At 39.9% G+C, this 20412-nt stretch overlaps 2 protein-coding genes across 4 annotated transcripts in view; one reads left to right on the top strand and one right to left on the bottom strand.

Annotated features, from left to right (window-relative positions):
• cep85l (centrosomal protein 85, like) overlaps positions 1–20412 on the top strand; it is an 83663-nt gene that overhangs the window by 38772 nt on the left and 24479 nt on the right. For all 3 annotated transcript variants that reach the window (XM_036582087.1, XM_036582088.1, XM_036582085.1), the window contains exons 3-4: positions 6363–6762; positions 7317–7644. In XM_036582087.1, the coding sequence (XP_036437980.1) occupies positions 6363–6762; positions 7317–7644 (728 nt within the window). The remainder of the gene's footprint in view (positions 1–6362; positions 6763–7316; positions 7645–20412) is intronic.
• pln (phospholamban) lies at positions 11350–19478 on the bottom strand. The gene is made up of 2 exons (XM_036582089.1): positions 19345–19478; positions 11350–12366 (listed from the first exon to the last, which is right to left on the bottom strand). The coding sequence occupies exon 2, from the start codon at positions 12153–12155 to the stop codon at positions 11997–11999; it is 159 nt and encodes a 52-aa protein (XP_036437982.1). The 5' UTR covers positions 12156–12366; positions 19345–19478; the 3' UTR covers positions 11350–11996.

Raw genomic sequence — 20412 nt, 5'->3', positions numbered from 1 at the left:
CCAAAGTGAAATTTAAAGAGTTTACCTGCCCTGATTTGAACAGATGGTTCCATTCAACATAAACTTGGGAGACCTTGTAATTATGTCTGTAGTCACAAAAATATCAAGAATTTGATGTTGCATATGAGTACAGTGGGCGTGTGCATAGGTACTCCAGGTGTAAGTTTTTAAAGTAATGAATTTAAATACTCACTTTTCAGGTTTTGGTTACTCTCCTTCATGGACAATTATGAAGAAAATATACAGGTCAATTCAGAACAATTTAGTGAAACAATGTTATGTTTAACAAGCCTTTATAGTGTAACAGTTTGAATTGTATTTGTGATACAAAACTAGTTTAACCTGCATTGACCAGATTATTTCCTTTGGCTATTTTTAAATAGTAAAATATGTTGTGAAATATAAGCCTTTGTACAAAAAACTGTGATACATTATTATCAGAAAGTCTTTTTAGTCCTCATGAATATATGTTCAATAACTTGCTGGTACTTGATTATTAAAAGTGGTAACAATGCAGAGTCATAGACTATATTATGTTATATGAGTAGGTCTTCATCTGTCTAGGTAGACAGATGCACTTACATTACAGTATGGCCTCTTTACACTGTAGTCCAGCCTATGTAGTTTTAAGACATTAGTGGATGTGTGGCAAAGCATGCTGAAATTGTGTGTGTGTGTGTGTGTGTGTGCACGTGTGGATTCTCCTCTGGAATGTGCACTCTCAGTCCTCCAGCTGCTCCACACTTGCCCCTTGAATGGCAACAAGGAGCCGCATTGTCCAGGCTGCGGCTGAACTGAATGCCACTGTGTTTTGGCTACAGTAGGCAGACAGTAAGGTGGATTACACTTTGAGGTTGGCCACTGGAAATTAAACACTACTAAAGAGAATTTGAGGACCTTGGAATTTAGCTGGATGGTCTTTAGTGATCAGGATCATTTAAGGCCAAGGTTGTGAACTCAAAGACATCAAGACAGCACTGGAAAATTTTGTTTTTTTTTGTGATAACTATGCATGGGATCATAGGGAGGCATGAAGAAGACGCTGGAAGATTCAAGTACTTGAAACTTGATTATTTAGAAAAAAAAAGAATGATTAAAAATTACCCTCTTGGTAGGGCTGGGCGATAAAATGATAACGATAATCATCGCAATATAACTTTTCCTCGATAGAGAGATACGACATGTTCGATATAATACACCATTCTCACACTTCCACGTTCAGCGAAAGCCTTGGTGGCATTTTCTACTGCAAGGAAAGTGACACTACTCTGCTGTCGCCAGGAGAGGGCGCACTTCTGAGTTTTTCGACATGATTTAAAGAGGGAGGGGGCCACGAGTAAGATGAGTCTTTAGAAACGGCTGAAACGCGGAGTTATACATTCCCTGTTTGAGTGGAGCGACCGGCGATCTGTTCTCCTGTGACCGAGTGTGAGTGACGAGGTCAGAGGTGTAACTGTACTGACCTACAGTGAACTCACCTCTTTCCTTAAATCCTAACCAGCTTTAGCAGCGTTAAATCACAATCCTCACAACTAAAGCGCTGTTACAGCTCTGGACAGTCATATATAAGTATTAGTGCATTTCCAAGCAACAAAAGTGAAAGAAAGAAGTGGGTTCATGTAAATTACAGCCCTGATATAAACGAAAGTAAACCGAGGAAGCTGTGAGGCATTGGAGAGCGGGAGAGCGCTAGCTTTCCAAGCTAGCTGTTTTTAGCAGCTGGCTAACTTGAAGCAGCGTACTGTCACTCACACAACACAGAGAATTGATGATACTGTAGATCAAACACGACACAAAAGCACCGCTTTCAGTTTAAACGTACCTAAAAGGAGGACTCTGTTTGTCTGGTGTTGATATTTTGCGGCTCACCACTTAAATTACTACGATAGTATAGAGAAATCCAGTCGTCGCTAGCTGGTGTCTGAATACTGTGATGTCATTTGTAGCGGGGTAGCCGAGCGCTCGTCACCAGCTAAAAATAATCTGTTTTCTTTCTTAAATTATGACTATTACAAAATAGCCATGCTTTTCCAGCTGGTAAAAACAGCTCACCAGACACTTTCTCCCACTCTCCCATGACAGATCTGTGAAAAGTTCCACTGTTTGAGTGTTTGTCGTGTTCCGACCATAAAGGTTAGTTTAAAACACCAGTTAACCACCCAGGAGCAAAAATCAGCCTTCAAACTTGAAAGAAATAATGATTTGACATTTATCGCGATATGTATCGATATCGAACGATATGAGTTTTGTTTACTGTGATAACATTTTTGGCTGTATCACCCAGCTCTACCTCTTGGTAAATCGACAGTGATTAGTTGGCAGTTTATATGATGATAATTAGGGATGCATCGATAGCAGTTTTTTCAGACCGAGTATGTGTGCATGTTTTTTACTACTTTCCAACACTGATACATACTGAGTAACTGGCATACAATTAAGTAGTTGTTTATGTAACTGAGCGCCATGTACAATTAAAGCATTAAAATCTAGCTAGTTGCATTAGTTAGTTATTTTAGGCCATTAACTAGTTATGTTAGTTACCTTGAATCAAGTAGCGCTTCAGTAGAGAAGAGCTGGTTTTGTTTTGAGTCAGAAAAGTGCTTCTTTATAGCTGTAACTAAAGTATGTTTAATAGTTTTGACCCTCATCCCCCTGTTACTTTTACTGTGCTCTTTCTGTAGCACAGTGACATCAGGACCTTACGCTTCATGTTTTACGTCTTGTTTGGGCTGGTTGGCTGGTTGAGCTGTGGTTGTATGTCCTCTAAAGCCAGGCATACATTGTGATGTTAGAAAACTCACACTGTATATTTGAATAAACCATTGTGTACGGACAAAGCCTGCGATTCATACTCAGTAGCAATTTCCAATAAAGCTGTTTTATTAAAAACTGAGTACTGAGCAAAAAACACTGAGAAACTGAGATACAACAGCTATGCTAACTAATACCAGTGTGCATTGAAACTAAAACCAGGTGTTGATGTACAGGGTGAAACAAAACTCTCTGCACCCTATTGTACAAAGACAGTTTTAATAAATCATCTTATCCACGTTCATACCTCATAATTCTATTCAGACAAACAGAGTAAAGTCGGCATATACATACTTTGGTACCACAAATGTTGACTTTTTTGCCTTCCTTTAGCTAGCCTACGTGTCCACCCGTATTGAGGTAGGATGTCCACCCATGATTGTGTCTTTTTATAAAGAATTATAACAGATTCGTTTGGCTCAGATACATGAAAGTTCTTCTTCACAACAGCTGTATTAAAATTGTTAAACCTTTAGTTAGTGTTTTTTAATTATGTTTGGCCTTAAAAAAAGATTAATCTTCAAAATAAACAATAGATTACTTATTCACTAATATGATTGCTAGTGAAAGTTGGGGGTTGCTTTATTTTACATTTTGCTTTAACATGCAGAATGATTGCTGATGAAGGACATTGTAGGGTGAATGGCAGTAATGTGATGAGAGGAGCATTGACAGGACTAATACTTCGTGCCTTGTCAAACACTGACGAGTCCCATCAGCTCTTCTCTCACTCACAGTCGCAGCATTGCACCCCTAGATTGACTGCTCATATAGAGGTTCATTGGTCTAGCAGGCTTTTGTGATCTTCTGACAGTGTCTTTAATAGTCATGAAGCATTAGTTTTGAGCATTGGGCTTTAGTTCTGTGCACTGCACTTTGTTGTTCCTGCTCAAATACTCCTAATTCTTATTCTAATACAGGCCTTTTCTGTTGCACACCCAAGATTATGGAACAGCTCATGCACCAGTAATGAATTTTTATGGGTGTTTCTAATTTCTTACACATTTATCTTTTTTTAACCCAAAGCTCACACTGTGTGGGCTAAGTGAACACATGAAACACACTCACACATTTTCATTCATAACATGCTTGTTAATAGGCCAAACATTCTTAAACAAAGGATTTGTTGCCCATTTAAATAACATATATCACAGAAACGGCTACATCATAAATAAGAAGCAACTGGCTATTTAGCCCAATTAGTTATGCATAATTATATCATGACATTTTGGTACAGGTGAAGCAACAACATTCAAATACAGCACAATGGCTCATATTAGTTACTTCACAAAAATGCAACACACATCAGAATAGAAATTGTAAATTGGCCTGTTGTTGTTCACATTTGGAGTGAAAATACCCTGTAATGGGACATCAGATAGGCTTATCTGAAAACTTGTAGAACACTATTAGAACGACTATTGTCTGTTATTCTATTAATCTAAACTTGATTCTTCTTGTATTGCCATCATTTCAATATGTGCAGCAGTCAGTTTCTTCATTTATGATCCAACAAATCAGAAGAAACCATATCAACCCCTGTGGTTGCTGTTGTGAATTGCATTCTGTCAGTATAACAGTATCATGAACATCATAGAGCACGTTTGTAAGTAAACATTAACTTTTTTCCAGTGTTTTTCTGACCCGGCCTCCTCTACCATTCAGCCATGCTGCCTAGCTCCATGCAGCTACAACCAAGCTATCATGTTTACAGAAACAGAGCGCTGCACTGTGTGATGCCCTTCAGAGACACTCATACAGTAAAGCAGGAGTGCTTCCCTTCATTAGTCAGACGAGCTTTGAATCCTCCAATCAGAGATGAGCGCTGATCAGGGCAGCTTGTGATTGAAGCCCTCTGGTTTGAGGGGACGGAGCAGGTCAGATGAGTTCAGGGAGAACGTTTCCTGAGCTGTTGTCCGGCTTTGTTTGGGACTCATTCCTAAAGGGCTGGGAGAGAATGGAAAAGAAATCATGCTCTGGGAACACCCTGGTGGATTGTGGGATGTTTGAGGACTTGGAGCTCTCTCATGTTCTCTAAGTTACTTTCTTTCTTTCTTTCTCCCTCATTCTTTTATTTATAGGAAGTAAGGTCCTCCACTGCAGCACTGCAGTTCTCTCAACTGTTAATGAGATGCGAAGAGCTTTGATGTCTTAATTGCTTTATTTCTGTATGAATATGAATTAAGGCTCTTTTATAGTGTGCATAAAACAAATTATTTCTGATTTTTGAGTAAGGGATCAGTACTGGGCAAGTTCGTCAGTGACGTTGAGGCAAATATAAAGCATATATATTGTGTACTTTTTATTTACTGTACTTAATATTAGGATTTTGTGTGATTTTATTAGAAATTATGGAATTTTAGAAATTTATGACTGTAGGCTCATTCAGTTTAATGTCGATTTAAAATAAATGTTCCCATAGAATTCTTTTGTGTTTGTTTAACACCACCTTGGGGTATCGATTACTTTTACTTCTTAGGTGCTGTTAATTATTATTTGTTTGTTTATGTGTGTTTATATAGCTTATAAGTCTCCTCCGTGCTGTGTCACTGTAACCACAGGTCCATGTGTAATGCCCTTGGGGCTGGCGTTTTGCCAGACATGGCATATTGCATACGTGTGATGCCTTATTCATGAGCCGCAGCAGCTGAGCAATGCCTACAAACACTCTGTGGGGGGCGCTCTTACTCAACCGTAAATAATCATCCACAGCTTTGTCCTTTGGTAATCTTGCAGTGACATCCAGAATCAATAAATGCCTAACCAATCAGGTTTATATTTTCTGCCCTTGTAAAAGATAAAACGATTGATTTTGTGAGACAGATATGTTTCTCATGACTAATGCATGACTAAACCTGCTAATATTTTATGAGCTTTTTTCATAGTTTTCATTTTTCATCTCTTTCTAGTGGGTTTTTAAAAATGTTATGATAATAATATAAAGAGCCTACACTTGCGAGGGAAGAAATAAAAGGGACGTAGATAGTAAGGGAAAAGCCACAACATATCACTGATTTTCAAAACTTCTGCATAATTTGGTCATTGAGATAAAAAGCAATTCAGAGTATTTTTATGTGAAACTGTTCATTAGAGAGAAACTAAAAGACTCAGGTTTCTTTACAGTGATGGTGATAGGAACCAGGGGTCATGATGTCTGCAACACAAATGTTGTCATTTTATTTAGTATCCAAAACCACCAGTTAAATCTACACATCTTCTGAGTTTTATATGTAATGTTTATAAATGTATTATAATAGTAAATCTGATAAATGTACCCTGCATTTACCTCTCTGCCAAGAATGAATTTAAAAATATATGTTTTAAGTCAAAACCATGTCTCAAAACTATTGTAAAATAATATTTCAGGCACAATAAACAAAATATTCAGTCCATATCTAACTATAATGAGTGCTTGACTATTAAGTTGCCTTTCTTTTTTGCTGTTGCAGCTGCAGTGAACTCAGAACTGAAACTATTCTGTTCCTGTTTGAGTTATATTTCACTGTCTAACCACTAATATTTGTCTCATTTTTCACACCTTATCTTTGCAGATCACTCCAGCTCGAGTGGCACGCTGTCCTTCCAGCCGCTTCGCTCGCAGGGCCCCATCCCCACGGCCCATGTCATGCCTTCCCCCTCCGCCTCTAGGGTCAGTGCCCCTTCGACCCCCAGCAGCCCCTGGAGCAGCTGCCAGCTGCCCTTGCCCCTCGACAGCCCACTGGATATGAAGGACCCCCGGCCTGTCCGTCGCTGGTCCTCCCTCACCCGGCTGAGTGGCCAGGATAAAAGCAGCCCGTCCAGCCGATCCTCGTACCGATCCGACCCCCATGGCTCCCTCGACCGGGGTCTGCTATACGGCTACAGACAGCAGGACCCCCTGAGCACGGATGCTCTACTGACACACGGCCTGCACAAGCTGTCCTCCAACAATTCAGAGCTGCCGCGCTACAGGTAGGACTGGGGTGGACAATATTTTCCACTGTCCAGACAGTGAAGACATGATTAAAGATGGGATAATATGAATGTATTCTATCATGATAGTATAGAAATGTATATACATAAAAAATATAAAAATGTTGAAAAAAAACTTCTCTCAACTCAAATTGATATAATTGACTTTTTATTTAACCTATACCACCAATAAATCAACTATAATAAATGAAAGTGTTAATAAATATGAGATGATCAACACTTTGGCCGTTTACTGTTCAGATTATAATAATGTAATAATAGTTTCCTGACACACGAAGTGCAGAAGACTGCAGTGGTAGTCACAAACCTTCCACTGTGACAGTGATTATACTATTTGAAATGATCTTTAAAATCCAGTTTGTTATTATGAACGTTATTTACATCAATATACAATTATAACAAAAATTATATTTAATTAAAAATGCAAATACTCATCCTAATTATAATAATAATTATAATAATGGTAAAATCCATATTGTGAGGCAGTGTCACACCTGTAGTTATGTTTTTGTCCGTATGCCTTGACCTCCTAGGTATGAGCTGGGTAGTGGCACTACCTTCACCAGGACAGACTCATCCTGCTCTTCTCCGCTCAAGCCCAGCACGCTGGACCTGAGCTACAGTGCCTTACCGGAAAGTAAACCCACCACTACGAGCTCCTTACTGCTGCCCAGCCCGAGAGGACCCTCACTGGGCCACCAGTCGGTGGGTGGCTCTCCCATCCAGCCGGCCGTTCGCACTCAGATGTGGCTAAGCGAGCAGATGGAGTACAGGCCCGGGCCTGAGGGCTGCGGCCTCAGTACCTGGCAACAGGAGCAGCAGCAACGTGACAGACTGAGGCAGGAGGCTGAGCTCACTCAGGTATTGGAGAACATTTCATTTACATTTACGTTTAAGTTTTTAGCAGGTGGTCTTATGCTGACCGACTTACAGTGGTAGGTGAATGTAGCGTTAGGGGTCTTGCCCAGGGACAAGAACATGACCTGGACACCTTTTATTTTTGGTGTGCAAAATAGTGTTACTCACTATGAAAATGTGGGGTAGCCCAAGGACACCTTATCCAACACACTTGGTTCAGTGGACCTGGTAATTAGATCAGGGAAGACACGAAAATGTGCGGTGAATGGAGTCCTTAGGAGTGGGATTAAGAATCAGTGATGGAGGCCCACTCTGAATCTAGTATATTTCACAAATATGGGTTTAGTTCATGGAGGGTGCAATCAGTGTATTTGGCTTCGCTGGCTTTAGAACATAAGAGGTTTTTGGGGAGGGTAAAGTGAAGTGTAAATGTACTAATTAAAAGCATGGTCATGTTGCCCCCTAGTGGACAGATTGTAACACGGCAGCATCGGCCCTTCTTGTTCTTGCAGAAGAGAGTGCGTATAAAAAATAAAGTTATTGGTTATTTTCAGACATTTCTTCTTGGAGCTGTATAGACCACTTTAAAACAGGGATGGGCACACAATGTGTTTCCTCTACTGAAAGACTTGATCATTTACAGGCCAGATAATCAGTTGAAGACTTTGCAGTATTTAGTGGACCTTCAGGAGGTCCAGTTGGGAGCTATTGAAACAGTGCATCTGCTGCCCTAATGCTAACTCTAAATGTGCATTTTGAATGGAACCTTTATTACCTCTTGATTTGAGAACCATTTAAAGAACCATTACCATGTCCTATATAATGCATACACATGCATACAGTTTATTGACTAGTTTAGCATAGCAGATCTGATATACATCTTCTATGTCTCCAGATTGTAGAAAGGCTGCAGGAGCACTGAATTTTTCATCCTGTGATTTGTGGAGGTTGCCGTTAGCTATGCTAGGGGCTCTGTCTCTGCTTATTCAAGCACCTCTGAAGAAACATGAGAGAACACTCAGTAGGGGTAATAGTCAGTGGAGTTTATTTTTATTACAATATAACTATACAGTGCATCTTTTTTCACTCATCACTTCAAAAGTGCTGTTTACGAACATCAGCAACAGTTTATTCCACTTAAATAGATCACATGCTTACACTTACTGTTATACTGTTTTATCCCCCATGTGTCTGTGTCCTTGTTGACTTCAAATCACCACACTGTTATTTGAAAATGTAGAACTTTGTGACCGTGCTAAGTATGTTAAAGTTTTTTGATTACAGTTACATCATATAGAAAGATATATACAAATCAAACACTCTTAGTTAAAAGAAGTTGTGAAGGATTTATAGAAACAAAGTGCTGCAGGTTGTTAGCATCTCTTCCATACCTTCAGGTGGTGTTATTTTGCTAGAAATGGAATAGCCATGTTTGCTGGGTCTGATGTTGACAGCATGATCTCTCTTCTCCTCTTTGCAGCTTACTGCATACTCATTTTGTGGACTCAACCAGTGTAGTGTACAGAAAGAGGTCACCTACTTTTGAAGCCCTAATTCTCTTAACTGGCAATGGATGCGTGTATATATTATAGCTTTAATCTTCCTCTGGGGGGGACAGCAAATCTGGCTATTAAAGAAAAATCCTCATTTTAGAGACTTATCCTGCCTCTTTTATTAGATGTATTAGATCATACTGCTCAATGCAGTGTGAAAGATTATCCACTAGGTGGAGCAGACAAATGCATTTTAGTGACATTTTTCTTTCTCAGGGCTGATTTTTAAAGATTCTGACAATAGCAGCTTGAGTCTTGTTATGGTGTTTATAAAGACAAATGATAGAGAATAGAGATAGATCATTTATGTATTACTTTTATGAGATGGCAAGGCCAGTTTTATTAAAATGAGTGACCTTCCACAGCCATTTAATGAGGGTTTCGGTCTTATGGCAATGCATTTAAATCTGATTAAAAAAGTGGGACAGACACTTAACCACAGAGGGAGAGAGAGTGAGCAAGGGTCCCCATGACTCTCGGTATGAGCCTCAGGCCATATTAAGCCTTAAACGCTTGATGGGCAGGTCAGGTCACATCAGCTTGACCAGAATAAGCATCAGCAGCAGCACCACTACGATGAGCAGGAAGTTGAGCAGCAGGTTGAGTCCGCGGTTGTTGGCTAGATCCATGGTGTGAAAGCGAGGCTGTGCTGGAGCTGTCCTGTCCCACGGTGGAGTGCTTGAGCTCGGCGTGAAGCACTGGCTGGCCTGGGTTTCAGAGGCTAGGGTGGTGGTCAGTGAGCAGAGAGGAGGGCCAGTTTACACCATACTGTTGATCCTTCACATGACGTGGAAGGAGCTAAACGTGATTAACAAAGGACAGATAAGAGCAGAATGTTGCTGTGTTTTTTAACAAGAAACAGCTTATTTTAGGAGTCCTACTTACAACTGACCAATTAGAACTTTGATAATTAGTTTAAAATAACATACACTTACTTCAAACCACAAACTTGTAATCTACAAAAATAGTCTTAAGGCAGGGGTCGGCAACATGCAGCTCTTTTACTGCCCTGTTGTGGCTCCACAGCAGAATTAGATTTGTAGATAAAAATAAAATAATCCTCCTTTTGAGTAAAATAAAGCTCTGTTAATCAATCTAACACAGTTCTAACAATAAATGGTCTTAAACGCTACAGATAATGTAGCCTATAACTGCTAATTCACCAACCTTTAACACTGAAGATTGGTGCACAGGCTGCTGGTCACCATAGCAACGACAACAATCTCGTCTAGCTAGTAACTAAGGAAAAGGCAAAGCGAGAGAATTAAGACGAACTTTGATAATTTAGAAACGAATTGACAGACATATTTGCATTTATAAGGATTCCTGATACGTTTAATCTGCAACGAGGAAGTGTCAAACATTAAAAAGTCGCAAAGCTAAAGTCAACTTCTAGCTCGCCAGCTTCTTGTTTGAATTTTGAAATTATCGAAGTTACATTCTGGCGCCTCATGCACCATTTAAGGTGGAACAGGCAAATTCAAACAAGAAGCTGGTGAGCGAGAAGCTGACTTTAGCCTTGTAAAAAGTCAAACGTTGAGAGACATTTTAAAAGAAACCGTTCTACTTTTAAGGAAACGTTTCCTGCCGGAGATACGAGAAAAGCAGCTATTGCTGAGTTAAAGCTTAAAGCAGAGCAAAGTAAGTCTGCGTTTATATTAGATTTTTCACCTATACTAGCACATGAGTGCATACTGAGACATATTTACAGCCAAGATGGTAAAATAGTCATAAAATGTTGTGTTTTTTTTTTGTTTTTTTTTTCTTAATTTTTATTGTCTTTTGCTATGCTATGTACCTTCATTCATTTATATAGACAGCAAATCTAGTTTAGATTACAAAACAACTTGACAGTGCAACCAGTGGCCATAAACTTCCATTACTTGTTAGCTACACTAGCCTTGTAGCACCAGTTTAAAACTAAAGAAGCAAACTTGTTATAGCTAATCAACAACATTTGGGGTAAGGGGGAGAAGGTATATTTTTTGCCGTACTGTTCCTTTACACATGCTTAGAAGTTAGGTGAGGAGCTGTCAAACACTGTTTAAGAGTTGGTTTTGATTGTTCTGTTTCTCTCATTAAAGTGAATTAGCCTAGTTAGCATTGTGTGGGATGGCTTGTTGAATGAACAGAAAAATTTCTACACACACACACATTCAAATCACTTAGTGTTTATTGTAGTCTTAGTATATTTCAGCGTGTCACAGTGCTTTGGGTCAGGGATGGCTAGCATAGTGCTCAGTGCCTTTAAGTCCATTTGTGAAAAGTAGCATGCAGTGGGGAGGTGGGGAGTTGGGAGTGGTGAGTGGGGTGGAGGACAGGAGTGACCACAGCCTCTCAGCAGCTGCCTGTAGTGATGACAGTCCCCTCATCCCCTGCAGCCCCGTCAAAATTCTTCTTCTCACTCTACTGGCTGTCCTCAGTTCAACACTGCCACTCCACTTCAGTTAATCCTTAGCAGTCTAGAGTTATTACTGTTGTTTTGCTTTTGGTATAGTATTTTAATTTAAATTATATATTTGCATAATTAACTACATGATTATGTGATTACTTTTTTTTAGCATTTGTGATACCTATGACTTCTAAGGGTTAAGGCTGATTGTCAGTGTGCTAATGTTACTATATGGGTGATTTATTTACAGGTTTGGTGGGTGAAATACATGCAGTATGATTAACTCACATACTCTTAAATCCCCTTATAAAACTCTTTTATGACCACCCCACACCACTAGAGACCACGCCCTCTAATCGACAGAGTCCATGGCCCCCATTGACCAGCAGGCCACCCCCTCCTCCTCCAGCTCACATTAACAAGACGATGATGTAGATGAGCAGCAGGCAGATGAGGATGAGGCAGAAGTTGACGAAGAGCTCCTGCATGTTCTGCTTGGCCTGCTGGGGCACCTCCATGGTGGACGCCCTCCGGATGGCCGCGCGCGTGATGTGCTGCACCTTCTCCATGGTGGAGGGCAGAGAGCAGCGCAGCAGCACACTCTAGTGGTGATGGAGGTGTAGTGCACAGAGAGAGAGATGGAAAGAGAGGTGTGGAGTAGAGAGCAGCACCTCAGAAAGTAGTGTGGAGGGATGCAGGGAGTGGATGGAGGATGCGGTGGAGGTGCTCGTGGTTGTCGTGGTGACAGAGGTGGTCCAGGGGCCAGTGGACTCCACAGAACTGAGGGAGGGATCAGCAGAGAAGCTGAATGAGTAGGCATGCACACAGTACGGGATCAGTCAGGCAGAGGTGTAGATGACTTCTGACCTTACATTGTGATTCTTTAGGAGATGATTTGCTGCAGTATGAAATCTCAGTAGCAGTTTATTTAAAGTAACACATTTGGTTCTAAAAGGTTTATTTACTGTTCATTAAGGTTTATTATGACCTGTTTTAGTTGATAAGTACAGGTTCATTATGCCAAAATCACTTATATTAGTTGTAGGAATGCCCAATAAACACTTTGTTAAGGCCCTGTTTTGCAAATTACTAAGTCTGAATTATCATCTAAATTCACATCTTAGTTTATAATTGGCATTATTTCATTCCTGTACTGTCTAGATAGTATCATGTAAATATTTTGCTTCAGTTTTTTGCCTCCTCACTAATTAGAGGCTAACAAGCACTAAACAGTTTTTCATTTCAAGTAGACTTGCATCTTATATTTTAAAATAAAGATAATTTTTTGGCTTTTTGGTAGACAAAAATATGCAAGCTGGAAATATTCAAAGTTTCAACCCATTCTAACAATTTAATGTGAAATATCTGATGAATTTGTGATGCAGACTAATTTATCAAAAACTTATTTATTGTTTTTAGCCTTGAATAAGCCCTAAAGTAATAAACACCAGACAATACTTGACACAACCTATAAACAATAAGAATAAAGTGTTGCCAGTTATAAACTAAAATGATGTGAATAATTACTAATGCTGTGATAATTCATGCTTGAAAAGGTCCTAACAAACTGTTTGTTATTATTATTACAAGTAATTACGCAAATTCTTAGTGATTTTCACATAAGTTCACAAGTGCAGGTCATAATGAATAAAGCTTAATGCACTGTAAATAAAATTTATTTACCATTTACAAGTTTTTAAATTAAAAAAGAACAAAACCATAATAAAGTCACAAAATGTTTTCCTTAAAATGGAGTGATATTGAAATCTCATATTTTATATTACAGCGATTAGGTTATTTTGGCATAATTCAAAATTATGAAAAAATAATAAAATCACACAAATGTGACTGGAGCAACTATTTAAAAATACACCAAGAGTTTTCACATTAAAAAAAATATATATATTTTTGGGCAAAAATTATTTTACTGGTTGTTATTATAATTAACTGTAATGAAGACAAACACTCTAAAATCTATGCAGCTGAATTTCAAATTTAAGGGGCAGGCTTCACACCATGGTTTTGAGTTCTGTGTCTGGTTGGTTGCACATCTACTTGTTTAGTCAGCTGTGCTATCTACCTGTCGTTTTGATATATATTGGCAGAAAGCTGTTTCACTTCCATTTGAAAGTGATCAGATATTAACTAGTGTGGCGCTGCTAGTAAAAACAAGCTCAACAAAAAAAGCTACTTTTTATATTTTGCTAATTTTAAGCTGTGAAATCATACAATTCAGTGACTGCAACTGTCACTAAGGGCTCAGGTTTTGATGTGACTGGTCAGCACAGCAAAAAGGCTACTTGACAGCTTTGACTCTCTTTTCAGTTGAGGCACCTGCAGCGTTCCGCTTAAAAGACAGCCACATAGAGCATAAAACATGAAGCACCCAGCAAGCAAAAATGGCAAACAATATGTGTCTCTCTAAATGAAAACAATAGAGACAGCTGAAGGTGCATCAATCCTTAAAACCTGTGTACAAGATGCATGCAGTTTTACTCCCCTACAATCAGGCCAGTTGTATGTGAATGCATAATACAGGAAACTTTCAGCAAGCAGTTTATAGTTTGGCTCCGAAACAGTATTTTGGCTTGTTGACATTGTTGGACTTTCTGAAAGTTTACTTTCAGAATCGACCTTTTAACCTCATCAGAGTTTGTTGCCTGTAGGATATTTTGGGGGGTCCTTTGGGGACCTGCATTCAGGATCCTGCATTCTCATGTGATTGGACATTCCACGCTCTGAGTTTTCCTCTTTGGTTTTGATAAGTAATGCTAGGGACAGATAGTTTATAGATTAATCAAATTGATAGAAAGGACCCAAATCCACTTTTCTCCCATGACTCAGTCACTTTGTGAAAGTCCTGTTTCTGTTTGATAGGCTCTGTGACCGTATCCAGAAACTCAGTTATAAAAAAAAAAGGACATAATGACAAAATGTGTTTTTAGTCACAGGAATGTGCAGTGGACTGTTCTAGAGGCTGTAGTGTTTATTTTTGTGTGTGTTCTTATACTTGATGATATTAATAAATCAGTCCCTGATTTAGGCATGGTGAGTCATGTGTCAGGAACTGTGTCATTTGTATACTGCAGAGTGCCATAAATCCTTGCTGCCGTGAATGCCTTTAACATGGGGCTGCACAATATATTGTTCCTTAATGGTTATCGCAATGTCGGCCTTCAGAATACTGAAATTACTGAAGGATGCAATGGGCAAATGAGCCTCCAGCTGGTCACTGAAGGTTGTAATGTGTGATGATCGTACTGACCAGACATAAATTGTTACATTACATCACAATGTGCTTTTCTGAACTTACTGTGATATTGTCAGTATTTCTAGAGTACTGACCAACTGCGTACTTCATTACAAAGAGAACCTAGTTATTGAATGGGCATAATTGAATTAAGTGTGGTACAATATGTAAATTGTTGAAAGAAAGTCATAAAAACTAAATACTGTGTATTAAAAATACCCTTGTGTGATATTGTGATATAATACCTTTGCCATATTGCTATATTCGCCATGTTCTTTGGGTGTTTGGATGAATTAAGAAATTTTCAAAATAACAGACAACAATTTTGGTCAAAAATGGTGCAGGTCAGTCCTTAATTACATCACAAATGTGTGATTTCAATAAATTGAAAGGCACATTGCAAAACTGACCACAAGTTGATCACAGTGCAATATAATCACAATATATTTTGTCCATATTGTGCAGACCTAACCATAATATTGAATTGAATTGAATAATATTGCCTTATTTCTTCGTTTAAACACACCTTTCCCATGGTATTATAATCTGGGGAATAATGTATCTCCACAGAAGAATAATTCCTTTTGGGGAATATTTTATCTGGGTGAACAATTTGACCCCCCCCCCAATTTTGTTGTTCCCCGCTGTACAGCGGAGAGATTTTGATTTCACCTTCTTCTCAGGATTAGGCAGAGCTACGGAAACGGAGGACAACCCCAAGCTTTATGTTGGGGCGTCTCACGCAGCTGGAAAGACTGAAGCGCTGCTTATGGGAAGATTAGATGCAGTTATTATGCGTTTTGCAGAAGAGATAAGACGCACTTAATTATAACCCCGTAATGTTCTAGAGAGCTGGAAGCTCTCTCTCCCCTTTCTGGATGGAGAGAAGCTTATCTTCCTCTCTCAGACTGCTGTTCTTCAGCCGTCTCCACAGCACAGTCAAGCCCCATGGGGAATGTTCCCAGAATCCTCAGCGCTGCTGCAAGTGCAGGAGCAAACTGTGCATCCTCAAAAGCCCCTGCATGACATTATCTGCCATGCCCGCGGTACAAACTAAAGGTTATTCTTAGGACTGACCTTTGCCTATCACCACAGAGTGTCATTTCTAATTGAAACTGTGGCCTACACTCACTGAGCACTGAGTGATTTTTCTCCATCAAGAGCTCATCACCCTCCTTTACGGCTGCTGAAGGGCGTTTTCCGAACGGCTGCTGCCAGAGACTGGCTACAGCTGTACATCGTCTCCGGGTAGAAAGGACGTGCGATTTTTGTGTTTGCTGGCGTAGGTTAATTGTTTAATTAATTGTAAAGAGCTTGACCTCTCTCTTTGTTTCTCTCTTAAGCGTTTAGCGATTAAGCAGATCTTTTTAAGTCCGCACATAACAAGATTAGCGTGTAGGCTTTCTGCAGTTTGTCTTTTTCAGGATGGTTTAAGAGAGTAAGACATGTGGTTCTGTTGTTTGTTTTCATTGCCAGACTCTTCTTTTGAAATAATGAGTGGTTCCTGTAAGCTGTGTTGTTTAAAGTGTAGGGGTGTAAGTCTGTGACCTAATGATTCAGTTTTGAGTTTTGTAACAATTCTTTCATAAATTCATGATGAAAACTGAGATTTCACCATGATTTGATTGTTTTTAGTACCATTTACAATTATGTTTTTAAAAATGCAATAAATATACAAATATGACTGGAGAAACTGTTCACTAGTGAGTTTTGCGGTTTATGGTCAGTTCCAATTTCTTAGCAGCCAGTTTTTTTTGCCTGATAGGCTTTTTTAAAATCTAAAGCACACACTGTGTGGGTTACTTGAACACATGAAACACACTAGCTCGTTTCCAGTGCTTTCTGTTAAGCAGTATTAGCCAATATAGATAATATAATTTTTCAATTGAGCCAAACCGATATTTTAAATTCTTAAACAAAAATGAGTTTCCTGTTGAATTAACAGAAATCAATAACACACTACATCAAGTCAGAGACAGCTGGCTCTTTAGCACTATGAGTCATGCATAATTATGCTGTGACATTTTGGTATAGATGGAGCAACAGCTTTCAGCATGAGCCTCACTTTATTTACCTCATAAAACTGCAGCGCAGATCGGCTAGACTAAAAATAACACATCGGCTGATTAACGGTCGTGTATTTCGAGCAAAAGTCTGTCGATTCCAGTCCTCACTGATTCTAGGTGTACATCACAACTTTTTGCACCGGGGTGGGGGTCAAGCTCAGGACCATAGTCATGCAGATGGGCCTGTCACAGTTACTACATAATTGCCTGATTGCACTTATTTGAGCTAATCGCCATTATTTAAGCCGATGGCAATTATTTCCACAGTTGTTTTTCTTCACATTATTGCAGTGAGTATTTGTTTATTTCAGCTTGAGCTGTTTCTGTTTCTCATCAGTTGAGAACTGACAGCTGGAAAGCAAGATAGCTAATTAGACAGTCTGGCCACTTTAGGTTCTTACTTTAATAGTTGCATACAATGAACAATAAAACACATTTAACGTCCTAGCAGAGGTGCTGTAGAATGCTTGGTTTGTACTGGTGCTGAATAGAATGTGTGCTGGTGTTTGTGGTGGTGATGGCCTCGTCAGCATCACCCTGCAGGAGCAAGCCTCTTTGGCCTGGTGAGTGACACTGTGCTGTGATCTGGTACTGCCCCCACCGGGCACCTGGCTTCACACAACTTTAGCCCTGGAGGTGTTTGTCAACACGGCCCATAAGCATTCCATTGGCCAAAGTAGGCAGGCGTGAGAGTGACGGGGAATGATAAGTTTCCTCAGAGACTGTGAACTCTGCTGATACACTCTGCACTTGATGGGGGGGAAACCTGCCCTTACATGGTTGCTTAAAGCACATGTCCAAGTATGCTGCTAATATAACCCCATTTATTTTGAAAGCTTTGTAGAGCATCGTTTATCTAAATGCAGCAGCGCTTCATCATCAGAAGATGGACCGGGAGCCAAAAAAAGATGAACGAAAAAAGAAAAAAAAACAGAATCCGAACCGAAGAAGGAAATCCTCAGAAAAGCTGGCGGGAGATTTCCCAAGCCTGCGTGTGTTTATATGCGATTTTTTCCGCCTTGCTGGCAACATTCCTGCACAAATAAAGTCCTCTTGAGGCAGAGGGAGCCGTGCAGTTGGCCTGGCCTGCACACTCAACTTTCCATGATGGCATGGCAGAGCAATGCGCTGGGAGCTGTGGGGGGCGCACTATGGCTTTGGGACCCTCAGAGGACATCAGGGCCCAATCAGAGGTTAGAATGGCTAACAGATCAGCGCAGGCCGTGGACCTGGACATTATGAATGCATGCCCTTCACATAACACACTCACAGATCTTTTCGTCTTGTTTTTAAATTAGTGCATTCATCAATATTGAGGTTGTGTCAATTCGAGCACTTACATTGTGATGCATCAGTCCGAATTTGCATCAATTTTGAAATGTTTCTATCAACTGCGATTAAAAGTAATAATTCTCAGCAAAGTATGCTCGTTTTCTGGCCAAAATAGAATTCTTGGGCTATTTTTAAATGTAAAATTTACACAAAAAATCCCAAATAAAAAGCATATTGTTTTCATAGTGTGCTCCATCATCACTTATCCAGTATGTATATTCAGTGTGTTAGTTTATGAATCATTCCAAGATAATCTTATCAAATCATGATTAAATATGAAATTTTGTGATGTAGTTTCATGACTAATTTCTTAAATAATCATAAATCAAATCATTGTACGGTCAGAGATTTACACCCCTTTTTCTAAGCAGCAATGCTATATAAAGGCTTACTGAGATACTGGAAAATAGTACGTTTTATTCTCGCCAGTTGTCTCCTGTAGTTTGCCATTAACACTTCTCTTATACCTAACCTTTTGTGTGTGCCTGTGTCTGTCAGTGTGTGTGTGGCCAGCTCATTTGTGTTGATACAAGTGAAAAATGTCCAGGTCTCTTGAAGGCAAACATAGAGTGCCCTTTAGGTCACCATTGCTCTTAGCTTGGTCTCTCTGGGTTTTGTTTGTGTGAGTGAGTGAAGAGGAATGTGTCTGGCTGCCCTGTTAGGACTCAAAGACAGTTACATATCCAAACATCTGTATTTAAGAGCTGTTACAGTTATGTAATATCATATAGCAAATACTCAGTTACTGCTTTTGATGCAACAGGGTATTTATATGTAATATGACAGGAAATGTGTATGTGATAAACATGCCTATTTTTGTTTTTAGAGGTCAAGGTCAAAGATCAGCTTGTCTTTCAGTTTGCTGTTTAGTCAATTTTAAGATATGCTTTGGATATAACCTAAAGCAGAATGTTAAATACATATTATACATGTTAAATTCACAAACAAACAAGAAACTCACAAACGAGCAAACAAGAAAAGCAAATAATCCATCTCTGTTTGATTACTTTCAGGTACACCAACCGTACCTGTAAAAGCAGAAGTTTCTAGAAGTGAGTTTGGCAGATTCATGGAGGAGTCGTGACTAGTGCTGAAGGGCAGCTTTCTTACCTGAATCTGTGGATGGATGGCCACAGCAATAAGGTCCAGCCTATGGCTTAGGTTTATGTCCTTGTTCTGGTTCAGATCCTGGTCCAGTAGGGCGAGGCTGGGCTCTGGAAGCTTTGTGGAGTATGTCCGAGAGTTTATGAGCGAAAAAAAAGAGGGGTGGAGAATGGGAGGGGATGACACGAAAACAGATGCGGAGGAGGGGTTTGATCCCTCTTTGTCATTTTAATTTTGTAAGGGTGAGAGTGAATTCACCTACTTAGTGTTTTGTTACTAGAATGAGATCTTGATTGCTTTATGCATTGCCACTGCAGTCCGTGCGCCAGTGGGGTCTGTGCATGTTCAGCCTTTTCACATGAATATAGCTTTGCAATTAGTTGAACATGAGTCAGCTGAAACACTGAACCTAATTCGTCTCACTCTTCAAAAATAAGCAACACCTGTTGCTGAAAGGTTTGTTATCATCTTGATATTCAGGTTTGTCAGTTGAGCTCAGTGATTTTGCCGTTTGTATAGTTGTGTTTTGTATGTTTGCGCTTCACTTTGCTCTGTAACTGCACCCAGCGGTTTCTCGTTGTCTGCACCCCCTTTGGAGGATTAATGTAGTTATTCTCTTGATGTTAATGCCAGACAAGTGTGTCTGTTCTGGATGACCTGCTTCATTGACCTTCTCCAGCGACCTTTTCCTAATCTTGACCTTCAGCGAACCACCTCAAGAAGCATGCACCTTCCCAAGGGTGCTGCTGGGAAGCTTTCTGCAGAGTTTTGTAGCGTTTTTCAGAGGCTCTGGAGATAAAAACAGCTCAGAGTTTCCCCTTCCTTATAAGGCGCTTGGCAGGCTCAAGCGGAGCGAGTTCCAAGAGTGCATTTTTAAACGGGCCGGTGTGGAGAGGAAGGGCGATCAGGACACTGCTGTGGCATGCGCTTGCTGTTTTTCCCCTGGCCAGCACAGTACTGTTCTTGGCATGGTTTGGACCACCAGCCTAAATGCCTCCTTGTTGAATCCCAGGTACTGATTCGAGAACAGAGAATCACACATGCACCGGATGCCGGGGTCAGCGTGCGGCTGCG

The sequence above is a fragment of the Colossoma macropomum genome, unplaced genomic scaffold (assembly GCF_904425465.1).
Source record: "Colossoma macropomum unplaced genomic scaffold, Colossoma_macropomum, whole genome shotgun sequence".
NCBI classification, from domain to species: Eukaryota; Metazoa; Chordata; class Actinopteri; order Characiformes; family Serrasalmidae; genus Colossoma; species Colossoma macropomum.
The sequence above is the reverse complement of the archived record's forward strand: the minus strand, read 5'-3'. Positions and strand labels throughout refer to the sequence as shown.

What these genes read in the sequence shown, in the direction of transcription:
- pln (XM_036582089.1), bottom strand. Translation starts at nt 12,155, where the DNA reads ATGGAGAAGGTGCAGCACATCACGCGCGCGGCCATCCGGAGGGCGTCC.